Source organism: Mastomys coucha, unplaced genomic scaffold, assembly GCF_008632895.1.
Source record: "Mastomys coucha isolate ucsf_1 unplaced genomic scaffold, UCSF_Mcou_1 pScaffold22, whole genome shotgun sequence".
NCBI lineage: Eukaryota > Metazoa > Chordata > Mammalia > Rodentia > Muridae > Mastomys > Mastomys coucha.
The window spans coordinates 25056089-25072728 of record NW_022196905.1 but is presented as its reverse complement, the minus strand read 5'-3'; the positions used below and the strand labels follow the sequence as shown (position 1 = coordinate 25072728).

Genomic DNA, 16640 nt, shown 5'->3' with positions numbered 1-16640 from the left:
AAACCAAGTTCCTACCATATAGTGACTCAGATCCCTAGAGCTGGCCTGGAGGCTGTTAGGTTGTGTTCAGCAAGTAGGAACATGAGCATCTCCCTCCAAGTATGTGAAACTTAACATCCAGTTCAGGAGTCCAGGGACCCCCCCAATGCTCAGGCTGGTCCAGGGCTCCTGAGTGAAGGGAGAGAGGACCACCTGGGTAGAGTTCAGAAGCCGGAGGCTCGGGGACCCTTGAGGACTGGATGATCATCGTCTGTGGTGTGTGTAAGCTCACTCATACAGCTTGGGGGTGTCTGTGTACACACACAGGTACACTTTCGAGGGCATGCACACCTACAAATGCTTGGAAATATGTGGGCAAGGACATGCACAGACCCACAAAGCACACAGACTTGTGTGCAAAGATCAAGGCCCACACAAGAGAACATGTTCCTGTGGAAAAGTCTGCCAACCATGCAAGTGTATCTCTCTCTCTCTCTCTGTCTCTCTCTCTCTCTCTCTCACACACACACACACACACACACACACACACACACACACACATACACACACACACCACTGTGGGCAGACAGAGGTCATGTCCTGTACGTGTTTCCACACAAACACACAGTGCCATATAGTCTCGCCATGCACACGTGTGCTCATATACAAACTGTCAGAGGCAGCTAGCTCCAGCAGGGCTCACATGCATTAGAGTCTGTGCACACTCATTCATGATTCAAATGCATGTAAACATCCCCTCCCCCAGCTCTGGACCAGGCTAGGGGCAGTGGGTCCTTTTCCCTAAAGGGAGACATTTTTTTCCTCTTCCTTAGTTAAAGGTCTCACGATGTTCTTAGTTATTTGCTACATGGCGAACTCTGCCTTAATCCCAAGGAAGGACATTTGGAGCCAGTAGCTGGCCAGATAGTTTATAGAGGAAGGGACGCTCAGACCAGGTGGAGTTCAAGGTTAGCACCTGGTGGTCAAGCTCACTGGCCACAGCATAAACCTAAGGCCCTCTCTTGGTGACTTTCAGGAATATCAGGAGAGTTTTCTTGGTTTTTTTTTTTTTTTACACAACAATTACACAATTGTACATGCGTGTATGTGCTTGTACTTATGAACGTATGCATTCCTATGCATGTGTGTCCATATATATGTGTGTGTTTGCTTGTGCTTTTGTGTGTTATTTGTATGTATGTGTTTATGTGTATACGTGTGTGTGCATATTACATGCATGTGTGTGCACATACAAATGCACATGCCTAAATACATGTATGGAGGTCAGAGGCCAACTTGTGGAAGTCAGTTTGTTCTTTCTAATGTGGGTCCTGGGAACTGAACTCAGTTTGTCAGGCTTGGTAGCAAGCACCTTTACCTCTGAGCCATCTCAATGGTTGTGCAAGAAGCTCCTTTTTGCAAAGCATCTATCACGTGTGGTCACTGCTAGCCCAGGAATTCAGTCTACCATGGCTCCCCGTTGTCCCCAAGTCCCGCTGCTTCTGTCCTTCACGCTGCTTACATGCTCACACCTCTTGAGCACTCACATGGCCAAGCTGCCCCTTCTCCCACTTTGATCTTTAGAATCTATTTATAGAGCTCCACCCCCTCATGATGACAATTCCTATTCATCCTTTGGGTCTTAACGTCAAGGTCCACATAGGTACAGCAGCTCTGAGCTATATTCTCTCCCATGAGTGTGGGAGAAGAGGGCATAAGCAAGTACCAAGTCCATGTAGAAGTCAACCCTAGCCTCAGGGTTTATTAAATGATGGCATGGCTGAACACGGTGGCCTGGACAGAGAAGTCAAGACCCAAGGTTTTCAGAGAGACAGCCTGAGGACTTCCTTCCCTGGGGTGTGGTCAGTAATAAGGTACCTGAGAGCCAGGTGAGGCTGAGCTGGCAGGTAGAGCCTAGCCAGGGCTGGGAGGAGACAAGGCATCCCTCCCTGGCCCCCCACCTCGGCCCACTCAGCACCCCTAGAGCCTCCAGAGGCCACCAAGAGGGGAAAAAACAGGCCAGACCTGCTCAGTCTGGCACCAGCCTCCCTCTCTAGTGGACCTACACACTGCCCTTCACTCCCTGCGGCAAGGGGCCCAGGGGACTTTGTCTCCACAGGGCCCAGGGCTTCGATCCGGAACAGTGATAGGGACTAATTGCTGAAGGCAGCCAAGCGGGCCAGGGGCCAAGGGCCGTTATGAAAAGAAGAGCAAAGAACTGAAGCTGAGGTGGGGGGTGGGGTGACAAGAGCCAAAACTTGAACCGCACCAGGATGCACCTCCAGTCCTGGGACAGTTTCTCTGGATGTAGCTCTGACCAGATCGGTCCTTGCTGTGCTCATCTGCAGAATGGGGAGAGCAGAATACTTTCCATGCAAAGTGGTCAGCAAGCCTTCCTCCCACCGTCCACTCTTCCTGGCTTGGGGTGCCACAGTCAGCTATGGCAGGGTCTTCCCTTGGGGCCCGGGACACCAGTGTGATATCTTTACAAGGTTCCATGAGCTTTACACAGCACGAAACTGAGGGTCTGAGAGGAGGCACCTGCCTGGGTTAGCCATGTGGGCATAGAACTGGAATTTGTGAATGCTGGAACCTTTGGAAGAATTAGGACTGAGGCTGGGATGGATATCACAGGGGCAGGAAGTAGTCCTACTATGGGATGCAGACTGGCAGCAGCCAAGTGTTCCAAGGTGGCTCTGCACAGCCCCTGGGCATCCTAGTTGTAGGGGCTCAGAGTCTCACCACATTCCTGGGGTTGGGGGTGGCCCCTTGGATGCCTTCCCGGGCCTCCCCCTCCTCAGGCAACAAAGCCTCTTTTCTGCCTTCAGTCCTTCAGCTGCCAAGGGGTGCCCGGGGCGCCTGGCTGGGAGTGGAGGGAGGGCCGACAGGGTGCAACATCCCCAAGTTGTCTCCAAGATGCTGGGACAGGGCTATGAGGGGAGGTCCTGGCAGTCAAGGACTACAGATGATTCCAGTTTTAGGTCCCTACCCTACTTCAAGGCGATAATGGCAGGGCTCCATGGGCATGGCCTGTGCTTGTCTTCACTCAGAACAGACCTTCAGACACAGGACAAGCAAAAGAGGAAACTGAGGCTCATGGCCACGAGTCTCTGTGTCTGTAAAATGGGTATGAGTGGGCTGTGGTAAAGGCTTTGTGACAGACTACTGGGACAGCATTCTATAAAGGGGGACAGACCGGGTGAAACCCACACACCTGCCCACAGGCAGAGCTCCCAGACAGAAAGCCAGGGATACAGAGCACAATGCGGAAGTGGTGGCCTTGGGCCAGCTGGAGGGGAATATCTCACCCATCACCCCAAGTCTGACCCCAGGAAACCCCAAATCCTAACCCCTTTTATTCTATGAAGTGGGACAGGTAATTCCCTATTCGGAGCCTTTGTTTCTTTCTCTATAAAACAGACAGCATAAGAGAAGCGAGCCTTGGATGGCAGCTGGGAAGGTTCTAGAAGCACTGGATGCAGGAAAAGTGCCAACCCACACCAGCTGTGGTTGGCACACTGTAGGGGTGCTGTGGCATCTGCCACACGGCTGTCCCCATCTCAGACAGCTAACTGCTCCTCTGGTCTCTGCTGCCTCAGTCACTTTTACCCCTGAGCCTGCTCTACCCCTCTACCCTGTCACCTGCTTTTGCTAGCTCCCAGGGGGGTTGCTGGCCTCTGACCACTGAGAAAGGGAAACTTCTAAAGAGAAAGAAGTGAGGCTGCAGGGGGGTGGGGCCCTCATGGGCCTTTGAATGGACTGAAAAGCCTAAGAGGCCTGGCTAGTCCACATTGTCTGTCCTGGAGACAGGGGCAGGGGCTACAGGCAGAGCAGGGGCCAGGGCAGGTTCAAACTCTGCTATCAAGATCAGAAAGGGAGAGCTGAGTCCCAGTTCTCCCATGAATACTCACCACGAGCATCATTAGTCTCAGTTTGCTCCTCTATTGAATGGGGACAAGTTTCCCTACCTCCTTTAGTCCTGAAGGGCACTGTCTAGAAAAGGCCCCACAGGACCTGATCCTGGGAAACACTCCACAAAGGCCGGCAGAGAGTCACGGGCTGTTAGGAGGTCCAACCAAATGCCAGGTCCCAGGGGGCCTCTGACACTGACCCACTGTGCAGGCTCCACCCCAGTCCTTCCTCTGAGCGAAATAAATAGCTGGAACATTTAAAAAAAGACAGTAACAGGGGAAAAGGGAGGGGATTCCTGAAGGGCTGGCTAAGGGGTGACCCTGGTATTTTACATGTACATGAAGGGGAGGGGGGCTTGGGCCAGACCCACAGAAGTCCTGGGGAGCTCTGTTACATTGCTATGGGTCCACCTTCTGGGGCCTCCGGGAGTAGGGGAGGTTGTCTGTTCTTTCACACAGAGGTAGGTGAGCCGGCTCTCCTGAGCACAGCTTGCCAAGTCCCTGCTCCCACTTGTTATGGTATAGAGATGAGCGATGGAGCCCCTGCTCCAGTCCCGGACCGCCTCCGATGTCCCTGCTCCAGTCCCAGAATTGCACGGAGCTGGGGTCCAGTTCCCAGTTCCAGTCCCAGGGTTGCACGGAGCTGGGGTCCAGTTCCCAGTTCCAGTCCCAGGGTTGCACGGAGCTGGGGGTCGGGTCTCTGTCCCACACACGGGTTGCACGGAGCTGCGGTCGGGTCTCTGTCCCCAGTCACGGGATAGTACAGAGCTGGGGTCGGGTCCCTGTCCCAGTCTCGGGGTTGCACGGAGCTGGGGTCTGCTTCCCTCACCCCAGTGCCAGGATTGCACAGAGCTAAGGGAGACTTACCTGCGACCCGAGAACCGGGCGCCCGGGACGCTCCACGCGGCGCCGCCTCCCGGGAGCAGGAGCCCGAGGCAGAGCAGCGTCCAGGGCCGCGGGCCGCCCATGCTGTCGTCCCCGCCGCAGCCGCGGGCGCGCAGAGCCGGTTCCGGGCGGAGCAGGGCGGGGGCGCTCGGCTTCGCCCGCCCCTCGCCCCCCGCCTCCGCCAACCCGGAAGCCGTCCGCGCCCCCGCCAGGACGCCCTCCAGGTGCCCACCTGAACCGCAGACTGGGAAACTGAGGCCCTGGCCGCCCCCGCCCCCTCGCCCTCGCAACGCTGCCAGGACCCGAACCCACCACTCCAGAGCAATCGCCTCTGAAAGCACATCTTCTGACATCTTTGCGGAATCGGGTTCCCGTAACACACAGGATCCTCCCATCGACCCGACACGGGCTTCCTGCGCGAGCTGTGCCATTGTCCCAGGCATCTCACCTCGTACATCCTGCTCTGGCTGGAGCTTTCATCCATGCTGGGCTGGCTAAGTTGCCCATGTTACAGAGGAGAAACCCGAGGCTCAGGTACTCCTGGGCGTCCCCTAGTGCAGTGACCAAACACCTGTATACCTGTTTTATTGGGAGATACTAAGGCCCAGAACACTCTGGCTGAGTAACCCCAGACCCACAATCTCCTCATCTCAGTGTTGGGGCCTCTTAAGCACAAGTGTAGACAGCATTTTGGTAGGGGCCTCAGTTTCCCATTCCCTAAGGTAAGGATTGGCTGAGAGCGGAGGGCCTGGGTGGGACTGAAGCATGTTCCACGAGGCATAGCAGGTGTTTGCCTATGCAGACATGATAGACTGTGTGCATGGATAATGTGTGCATGCACGGTGCTGTATACATGTATGTGCTGGATCTGTATGTACATGATATGTTTGTGAGCATGAGCAGTATTTGCTTATGTATGCCATATTTGAATGAACAATGTATGTGTTTGTGTGGTGGGCATGTGTATGCATGTATGCCTGTGTACATGTGAGATGCTTATATGCATGCATATCATATTTGTGTACACATGCGCATGTTATGATGTATGTGTGTATATGAAGTATGATTTTCTTTCTCTCTCTTCCTCTTTCTCTCTCTCTCTCTTCCTTTCTTCCTTTCTTTCTTTCTTTCTTTCTTTCTTTCTTTCTTTCTTTCTTTCTTTCTTTCTGTTTTTAGATGAGCGCTCTATAGTCCTGGCTTGGTCTGGAACTCATTATAAGCATTAGCTTAGCTTTCATCTCACAGAGGTCTGTCTTTCTGCCTCTGCCTCCTGCATGCTGGGTTCGATACTGTGCCCAGCTCTAGAAAATGTTTTTGACAGCAGTGAGTGCTACCTGAGAGCAGAGTCATCATCAGGGGAGGTCACAGAAAGTGTCTACTGCTCACCCCAAGAGTGAGCAGCCCAGGTCAGTTGTGTAAGGGGCCATGCTCCTGTGGTTGCTTGCTCATCTCTGTGAGGAAACAACAAGTCTGATTCCTGGGGATTGCTTCTCTTGGACCCATGGGTAGCTTCTCCTGGACCTGTGGGTAGGAGCAGATCCTGGCTAGAGTCAGGACCAGGGCATAACCAGAGTCCTTTGAAGAGGAAGAGAGAGCCCCAGCCCTGTCCCCAAGAGGCCAGGTAGTAGTTGCTGTTCAAACCCTGACTCTTGACTGTTCTGCCCATGCTGGCCTCAGTTTCTTGTTTGGTCCCTGTAGGTCTTTGGGCAGGCTTATAATGTCCCGGATGTTCATGGCCCTCCAAATCTCCCAACTCCCTCCAAGGGCATGGCCATGGACCTAACGTGGCCCCATAGAGGTGCCTGCCTCCCTTCACTGAGATTGTTGGCACATGGTATGTGCTGCCTTTTGACACTAAATCAGTCAGTCCCTTGACTCCCTGGCTGTGCCTTGGGGGGGGGGGGTTGTCTTGTTTTGTACAGTATTGGGAATTGAACCCATGACCTTGCCTATACCCCAAAACTTAGCCCTGTTTTTGCCCCAGGCAGATTAGCAACTTGATTTTGCCCTTAGATGCTCATTCTACTGATGGACCCAGGTCTGTCTGAGGCCCCAGGAACCCCATCACCCCAGGGGTACTGCAGAGAGCATGCTGCAGTGCATGCCATCAGCCAGGAGGAAGGCCCGGCACCTGTTAGCACTACACCTGAGACACTCCTGTAAGTTAGGGCATCCAGGTTCCTTCCCGGATCATCAAATGCACAGGCACCTGTTAGCAGTACACCTGAGACACTCCTGTAAGTTAGGGCATCCAGGTTCCTTCCCGGATCATCAAATGCACAGAAACTCCCTGCAGCTCTAGATGATCACTTTCCCTGTAAAAGACTCAGGAAAGCTGTTATCACTATTTTCCCACAGTGAGGCACCTGACTTACTGAGGCTGGAAACCCATAGTCTGGAATACTGATGTATCATCCAAGCAGGCTGTTCCGTGCCCGCTGAGAGCCGTGTGACCTGAGACAGGGCCCCTCTCCTCTTCTGAGAAGGTGAGACAGCCTTCGTTTCCCTGAGGTGGTCTTAGGGGTCAGAAGCTGACGTGATGGAGTGGGCTCTCACTCCAGCATGTGCCTCCAGGGATGGGCTTTTGGTTTACTAGAGGTTTCTGTGTCCACTGAGCTGGGGGAGAGTGGTCGCTGGCTTGAGAGAGAGTCTTAGGGCTTGTCCCAGTGGCTGAAGCTTCCCTCCAAGAGCCTGGTCTCCTTGCCTGCCAAAACTAGACCATAACTGCCAGCATTGACAGCAGCTTCTTCTGTCCCCCACCACCCCCAGGCTGACCACAGGCCAGGCTCTACCACCCGGGAGGCAGCAGCTTGCCCCCAGGTGTAGGGCTCAGGGCTGCTGGACAGTGGTGGGCAGGCCCTGAGCTACCAATCAAACAGTATACTCTCTTCCAGCCAAGTCCCATGGCAGGGTTCTTTGGGGTGAGGGAACTTGGCACAAACTTAGGCTTCCATCTGGAGGCTGAAGAGGACTGAGCACATGTAGACAGACAGGGAGCTGGATCCACACATGGAGGGACCGCAAGAGACACACACAGAGGACCTTCTTAGAGTCTTAGAGCTAGCCATAGGGTGTGGGGAACAGCCATCCACCCAGCCTTGTCCAAACAGGAAATGCTTTTGTCCCAAACAAACCTGGGCCATGGCCTCTTTCCCTTGGGAACTCCATCTGGACCTCAGCTCGGGACTGCCCCCTGTCCCCATCCCCGCTGTGTCCCATGAGACAGCCTCCTAGCTCAGCATGCCTGAAGTGCCTGTCCCCAGCAACAGGGCTGTACTCAGCCCTGGCTGATCTGATCCATCCCCATAGCCCTAGGCGTTCAGGACTCATATACCTGCCATCAGAGGCTATTTAGATAAAGGCAGTACCCTCTAGACCCTTCCAGGCTGGGGGAAACGCCAGCTCACACCTTTGGTCAGGGAGGGCTGGCTGTGTCCTGGGGCTGGGTAGAGGAGGCTTTCTAGCTGGCTGGGTGAGAGAACTCTGAGTGCTCAGTGAGCTAGCTGCTCTTACCCAGCTGAGGCTGGCAGGCAAGGGAAGGAAACTGTCGGGGAAATCATAAATTAGAACTGAGGAAGCTTCCCGCCCTTCTCTGGACTCCTCTAGAGAAGCAGCTTGGGATGTCTGGGGTGATAACATAAAAGTCACAAAAAATCCTTGTGTGACAGGGCACCAAAATGGGGGCAGGGCTCTCAGTCATCTACAGGGCCTTTTCCAGCCTCAGTTTCTCTATCTGGAAGATGGGGGTAACAGGAGGACTTGGAACTTCTTGTGACTGATTCTTTTTAACTATGGAGGGATGGTTTAGGAGAGGTCTTCCTAACAATGTCACTTCCTCCTTCCCCACTGTGTCTTTCCATCTGCTTGGAGTCCTCCATAGGTCTGCCTCCCTGCCTCCCTGCCTCCCTGCCTCCCTGCCTCCCTGCCTCCCTGCCTCCCTGCCTCCCTGCCTCCCTGCCTCCCTGCCTCCCTGCCTCCCTGCCTCCCTGCCTCCCTGCCTCCTTGGGGTTCCTTACTCCGTTTCTCTTTTTAATCCCATTCTGTCAGCAAGAGGTCTCATATAGTTTTTTGAGCGGAGAGGAGCTTTTTGTGTACCCATACTATGGCACGAGTATGCATTTATAAATAATAGTAATTAATCAAGTGAGTACTGATATATTTAATGATATTTAAAGTTGGGACAAAGGGGCATTAACTGAGATTCCATCTGATTTTAATCCCAAATTGATGGTGCCAAGGTTAACAGAGGTGGAGCAGGGGCCTAGAAATGGACTCTGCAGTGTGAAAAGGTGTGTATATTCCTGCTCCAGAGAGGCCTCCATCTCTCCTGCTGGATGCAGCTCAAATGAAGGCCATAGCTTCCCAACATTAGCTGGATATGGGAGGGTAAAGGGCAGGCAAGAGGTGATGCTCACACCTGCTGGCTGCCATTTTGGTCCTAGGTGGCACCAAGTGGGCCCTGAGGCCTTCACCTGACCCTCCCTGGGGTGCGGGGGGTGGGGGTGGGGGAATAGATGTGAATCATCACTGGGAGTAGCAGAAAGTGACAGAGACTCAGGAGGAGGAGGAGGGAGAGGAGAAGGAGGAAAGTGTAACACTCGCACTTGGGAGATAGAAGTGGGAGAATCAAGGGTTTAAGGTTAGCCTGGGCTACATGAGATCCCATCTCAGTCCCTATATGCATGCTGGGAAAAAAAAAAAAGAAAGAAGAAAAGGAAGAAAGCCACAGAGCAGAGATAGCAATGAAACAGCCAGAAATGTGCAGAAAGAAGTGGGAAACAGAAAGAGAGACAGACACATGGAAAGAGGGGTGCTTCAAAGAGAGGACCTCAGGTTGGTGGTGTCAGTTCACATGGGAGTCTGGGGGGTAGGGCCAGTGTCATCTGTCTGCACTATACAGTGTTGGCTTCCTTGACCCCTCCCAGGCTCCCTGGGTAGGTGTCTGCCCCTCTCTGGCAGTGGCTCTGGCTACCTGGGGCTGTTCTGTGTCATCTCAAGGGGCCACTTAGGCAGACAAGCCACAAGGGACATGGATCCTAGCCCAGGGTTTGACCTAGGGAGGCTGAGGCAGATGGACAGCTAGATGGGCGGTGTCCAGACCTGTGCCGCAGGTGCTCTCCCCTCCTCTCCAGCTGGCGGGGCTGGCTCTGAGTCCTCTCTGTATTGTCTTCTGTAGTGTCATCTACCTGCATCCTGTGGACAAGGCTTTGGTCTCCATGACCTCTTACCTTGTCTTGGACCTTCTGGTTCTTGGGATCCCTCTAAAGGGATAGGAAGAGTTGGGTGTATCTCTGACGGCAGAGCAATCAGGGTTACAGATGAGATGCTATCAAAAAAAAAAAAAAGCCTTTTCTCCACATGTAAAGAGCTCCTGTCAATCAATAGTATTTGATTAGTGATATAGTAGACACATGGACTGAAGTTTTGAGCAGATGATGGTTTCAGAATGAAGAGGAATTCAAATTTATGCAGAAGGAAAACAGTAGGACAAACTGGAGAGGCCTAGAAGTGACGGAGAAAGCAGGCTGCACAGCGGGGTCCTGCCTCCAACAACAAAACAGAAGTGGTAACCACAGTCGGATAGAATCTTGCAAAACCGATGCCAGGGACTTACTTGTTTTTCTTTAAAAAAAAAAAAAAAGTGATGGCAAGGATCTAGGGACATGTCACCTTTGTGGATGCTCCTTTGAGAGCATATCAGTGCATACTAAAGATGTCACCTATACAGCCATGACCCAGCCGTTTCCCAGAGAGAAGTTTCTCACAGCTGGATTTGCATAGGACACAAAGAACTAGCTGTAGCAACAGAAGTCTGGGAACACTTTAAATTCCCATCCCAAGAGGTTGGCAACTAGGACACTCTCGGGGAATACTATATCACCATGAAAAAGATCAAGGAGCGTCTAGCATCTACAGCACTCCTGTAATCCTAGCTGCTTTGGAGGCAGAGGCAGAAAGAGCCAAAGTCCAGCAGTAACTTAGCAAGATTCTGTCTCGAACAAAAGGTAAAGCTGGCAAGGGGCGTAGGTCTTTGCTTCCAGAGCCTGGAAAGTAGAAACAGGGAGATTGTTTTGAGTTTAAAATCAGACCGGATTACACAATAAGTCTCTGGCTTGGGCTGGAGAGATGGCTCAGCGGGTAAGCTCTTCCGAAGGTCCTGAGTTCAAATCCCAGCAACCACATGGTGGCTCACAACCATCCGTAATAAGATCTGACGCCCTCTTCTGGTGCGTCTGAAGTCAGCTACAGTGTACTTATATATAATAATAAATAAATCTTTAAAAACAAAATAAAAGACTCTGGCTCAAATAGCCAGCCTTTGGTGGGGGCCTTGGTAGCACGCAGGAGGCCCTGGTTCTACCCCAGCACCACAACAAAAGAAGAGATGAGTAGAAAGTGATGGAGGCAGCCATTACTGACCGCCACACATACAGGAGGGTCGACCTGCACATGCGCAGAGGGGGAATTCAGTCACAAGGCGATTACTGCAGAGTGCAGAAGATGCAGACCGGAAACATCCCACTCTGGAGGCAGGCCTGGGAAGGTCTGCCAGATTTCTCTGGGGGTGTGGAGGGGTGTGCATTGAAGGGCTGGCGATTATGCAGAGCACAGCCTCCAAGGTGTGAAATGCAAGGCACATGATTAGCCACAGCTGTGGAGGGGGCACTGGTCTTGTGATCAAAGGCAGGGCAATAACACAGTGGACACAGTGCTGTATGTCCCGTGGGGCTGGCTTAGGAAAACATAACTCCTGCCTCAGCAAGGCCAAGCAAGCCCCCTACCTGCGAATCATCCCTGCTGGGTTTCTATCTCCTAGCACACTATCTTTCTACAGATAAAACGATGTTACTGTCAAAGGCAGGTAAGTGGCTTATGCTGACAGCAGCCTTGAGCATCCGGCCTAACTCCCCATAGAGTGTCTGACCTGCTCACAGGAAGGCATCCGACAACGCGGCTCTCAGATGCTCCTGAGTTGAATGTTCAGGACTTGGGAGGCTGGAGGCACTTGATCGAGAGCGAGTGTGAGATCAGGTACACAGTGAGACCTGGTTCCCAAACACCAACAGCAGAGGATGCAGCTGGGATAGAGCAAGGACAAAGTCCCGCTTCCACCCAGTACTCAGAAGGAAAGTGCAGTACTCCCTGAGTGAGTGTGTGTGTGTGTCTTTCTGTGTATATAGATAGATATAGAGCTAGAGATAGCAGATCAAAGTGTTTAGATATGGAGCTATTTTCCTAGATAAATTTTTAAATAAAAATAAATTATTAGTGCATGTCCACAGGTGCCTGTGTGCCACAGTGCACGTGTGGAGGTCAGAGTCAGTCCTTGCCCTCCATCTTGTGAGGTAGGACTCTCTGTTTCTGTCCTGCCGTGTGCTCCAAACTAGCTGGCCCTGGAGCTTCCAGCCATGTCTCTGCCTCCTCCCCTCAGCTCACCACTGCATCCATCCTGTTTTGTGTTTTTTAGTTTTTTACCCTTGTGATTCAATCCTGTGCTGGCACAAGTGTGTGTGTGTGTGTGTGTGTGTGTGTGTGAGAGAGAGAGAGAGAGAGAGAGAGAGAGAGAGAGAGAGAGAGAGAGAGAGAGAGAGAGAGAGAGAAAGCGAGAGCGAGAGCACTTGAGCGCTTTGGTGGTCAGTGGCAGCAGCCTGTGAGGGGCTCTGGGATAGATGGGGCAGGCAGGGCATGACCTTCCCTAGGTCCCCAGCAGGCCTGACCTACCACTCCCAGCACTCAGGACTCATCTGAGTAGAGTCTATTTGGAAGCAGGGGAGAAAGGGACAGTGGATGAAAGAACGGGTGTGTCCCCAAGAGCCTGCCCAGGGCTTCTCTCCTACCCCATATCTACTAGAGGAATAGAACTGGTTCCCTCCCCTGGATCCAGGGAGGGAAGACAAGGAAAAGTCAGGGTAGAAGCCAGAGGAAGAAGGGAGGAGACAAGCCAGATGGAATATGGAGATAGAGTCAGAGACAGAGGCAGACATGAAGGACACAGGGGAGAGATCAGAGACAGAGAAATAGACATGAAAGACACAGGGAGAGGGATGAAGACTGAGCATCGAGACCAGGGGAAGATAAAGCAGTGGGGAAAGGAGCCAAAGCAGAGCATCGGCTTTTCACGGTACAGGCTAGAGCCCTTATCTGGTACTGCTGCTTGATCACAGCCCTGGGAGGAGCTTGGTGCTGGAGAGGAAAGCCAGGAAGTAGTGGGCCACAGGCTAACTGATAAGAGCTGCACCAGGCTCAGACACTAGCTGGGCTGGTAGCCAGGCCAGTCTCAGCCTGGATTTAGCCTCAAGACCCTGTACTGTGCCCATCCCTGCCTGACCATCAGCAATGGCTGGTTAGTTATCTGAGTCGCTTATAGCCAGTCCTGGTGGAATGTTCCCAGGCACAGCTGACCTGCCGTGGACTATTCCAGCAAGAAAGGTGGCTTGTGACTAGGGGCCAAGGTGCTCAGGAAATACTACCCACACGGAACTCAAAGTATGTTGCACATAGTGTACAGAGTGAGAAACTGGAACACAAAAAGGCCAGCCCTTATGGGTGGGGTTGGGAAGAACACTGACTGGGAGTCTGAGGTTCCTAGCCTCAGACTGTTTTCTAAAGTACATCTATTGGCCAGTCGATATTTTCTAGCCATATCAAGGAAAACTCATGTAGCCTAGGCTGGCCTGAAATTCACTATCCTCCTGCCTCAAACCCAGAGCCCTGGAACTAGAGACACAAACCAACCACCACACTGCCAAGAAGTGAGCTCTCTGCCTGCAATTAACAAACCCCGCCACTAGGTGGAGCGTTGGCTTTCTCGTGCTCAGGCAAAATCGTCCTTCGTCCGCTCTGCTCCACCTCTGACCCCTTCCTAGAAAATGCCTTTGAGAACAAAGAGAGAAACAGTTTTTTAGAAAGTCGGAAGGCGTCCTCTGACTCGTCAGCAATGTCTGTTCTGGGTGAAGGAGTGGGACGGGGCTCCTGCATGCCAGGCAACGCACAGGAGAACTTCCCATACATGGGAAGGCTTCCTGCTTAATACGACTTTCTAGAAAGAGTCGGGCTCCTTTTAAAATGCTGGAGAATCAGTACTGGAAAGGTCTGTTTACAGCGGAAGCTTGAAGGCTGGAGCCGGGACTCAGCCGCTACCAGTGCTTGCTCTCCCAGGCGAAGGTTGAGTCCCAGCACCCATGTGGGAGCACACAACCATCTCCAACTCCAGTTCCTGGGGATCTAATGCCCTCTTCTGGTCTTTGAGGGCACCGCATGCATGTGGTACACACATATATAAGTCAAATAAACAAACAAAACCCACTAAAACAAAACAAAAACTCTTAAGCACATAAAAAAATTTAAAGAGCATTTCTCTGGAAGTGACGCACACAGACAGTTTAGTGGGTGTTTATGCAGCAGGAGACTTAAGAAAGTAAATCTTTCGATGAGGGCTTTCTTTCTGATCTGGAATGGTGCAGAATTTTGGGTTTTTCAGTTTGGTTGGTTTTAATCTTGTTTTATTTTATTTTTTAAAAAAGATTCACTATGTTAGCCCTGACTGGCCCAGACATCACTATGTAGACGAGGCCTTCCAGACAGCTGAGGCGGATGTCAGCCACCACACCTGGCACAATGTCAGAGAGAAGCCTTCCTTGAGTACTTTGGCTCGAACCCAGGGCCTTGTGCATGGTAGGCCGAGTGCAACGCTCTCTGCTCGTTCCTGTTCCTCCCCTCAGAACTGAGCACTCCCCTCTTTTGCCCCAGCTTGCCTTCCGACCAGCCTGTTCTGAGGGAAGTCCTCAGGAATGAGACTCCCTCTTGGCTGGATTCTGCTGACCTTCACGAAACCGTTCTTTTTCCATAGTCATCCTTCAGTGGCTACTTAGAACCTTCTAGCTGTAAAACATGATGTCAATACAATGTCACTGGAGCAGATTTTTACAAATACAAGAAAGTGACTCTCCAGCAACCCATCTATCCTGCCTTAAGGCTTGGCTTGAGGACCTCTGTCCCTCCCCCAAACAGTGAAAAGCTTCCTTCTTCTGGCTTCTGTTTGTTCTTTGAAATCAAAGCTGGTTCTATTTCTAATCTGTGCTGAATGACGCTCTTCACAGTCACACTGGAGATCAGACCGAGGCCTCCTCAGCACAGGGCAGGGGTTGCCACAATTTTTGTGCTAGTGGCTGTCTCACACTCTCTGTCAGTTCACATGAAGAGGGGCATCTGAGGGGGAGGACATTATGACTGTGCCAATATTTTATTTCCAATTTATTACTTATGACATGACTTGCACTGTAATTAAGAATTTAAGTTTAGACTGAGGGTGTAGCTCAGTGTTACCATATATAAACCCAAGGGTTCCATCCCCTGTATTGATTTAAAAAACATTTTTTTTAAAAAAAAAAAGTTAAAAATAGACTCATCCCTTTCAGGTGCCCAAGATACGGGCTCACAAAATAGGAAAACCCCCAAACATAGCAATAATGTAGAAAAAGCAGGTGCTCGTCACACAATTCAACCATAAAAAGAAATCGAAGCTCCGCAGTGGTGGCACATGCCCTTAATTCCAACACTCAGGAGGTAGAAGCAGGCTAGTGTCTGAGTTCAAGGCCATCCTGGTCTGCAGAACGAGTTCCCAGGCAACCATACAGAGAAACCCTGTCTCAAAAAACCAAACCAAACAAACAAGTAAACAGTATCGAGATGGCACCTGCTCCAACATGGGTTCCATTTGCAAAAGAGGTTAAAAAGCAGCCAGGCATGGAAGACAGGGCCAGGAGGACTTGGGAGGGGAGTCTCCTTCTGGCCCTGTCTTCTTGAGGTCCTGGAAGTCACTGTGAGACTATGTGGCATGGAGCATGGGTCAGTTTTGGAAGTCTGGAAACCAGTGGAAGATGACCCTCCCACTGTCCCAGTGGATGACAGTGCTTGGGTCCCGGAGGTACTGTGGGAGGAATAGAACCCACTAAGATGCTATCACTGTGACTTTATTCTGGTAAAGGGTCTTAGCAGATATAACTAGGGTTTGAAGATGGGGTAATGGGGGAAGGGATGTGTCCTTATAAGAGATACACAAGCCCAAGCCAGACATAACGGTACATATCGGTGAACCAGCTGGAAAGAGGCTGAGGCAGGAAGATCGGGAGTTCACATGTAGGGTGGGCTATACAACAAGGCCTAGATGGAGTGGGCGTGGGAAGAGGCAAGCAGGAGTTTATGTAATGAAACCACAGAGCAGGAACACTTGGAGCTAGAAGAAACTTCTAGAAGCGCTGAAGAATTCTTTCCCATGGCTTTTAGAGGGAAAGCTGTCAGTCCAAATTCTATGCTTCTGCTCTCCAAAATTCCCAGAGATCCAGACCAGCTCTGTTTGTCTGTTTTTAACACACAGTCTTGCACAGCCCAGGTTGGCCTAGAATTTCCTATATTGCTCAGGCTAACCTTGAACTCCTGATTCTCTTCCCTCTACCTCTGATGTGTTGGGAAGACAGTCCCCTTTGGGCTGCCTCAGGATCCATTCCTACTCCTGTAAACCATCATACTTAATGATGGTCTGTGATCAGTACCCATTGTAGGGAGCAGATTCCAGACACTTTTCAAAGATAAGATGCCCCTCCATGTCCTTGGAGACACACACACACACACACACACACACACATACACACACCCAGGAACACACGCTTTTCCTCCTGTTTGGAGCTGATGAGGTGAAGCAAGGGACCCCAGGGGATCAGGTTGGCTCCTGGGTGGAAGGGTTTCAGGAAACCTGACACTGTTCTGAGAGGTGTCAACAGCTTTGGGTTGGGTTAATTCAGACTAACCAGGTGTGATTTGCTGTGAGATTGGGCAATTGCTCCTTCCAGGGCCTGTGTGGCTAAC

General features: G+C 51.7%; 1 protein-coding gene across 2 annotated transcripts in view; it reads right to left on the bottom strand.

Annotated features, from left to right (window-relative positions):
- Positions 1-4920, bottom strand: part of Emid1 (EMI domain containing 1) — a 42981-nt gene extending 38061 nt beyond the window's left edge. For both annotated transcript variants that reach the window (XM_031339892.1, XM_031339891.1), the window contains exon 1: positions 4758-4920. In XM_031339892.1, the coding sequence (XP_031195752.1) occupies positions 4758-4858 (101 nt within the window). In that variant the 5' untranslated portion in view covers positions 4859-4920. The remainder of the gene's footprint in view (positions 1-4757) is intronic.
- Between the last annotated feature and the right edge of the window lie 11720 nt (positions 4921-16640).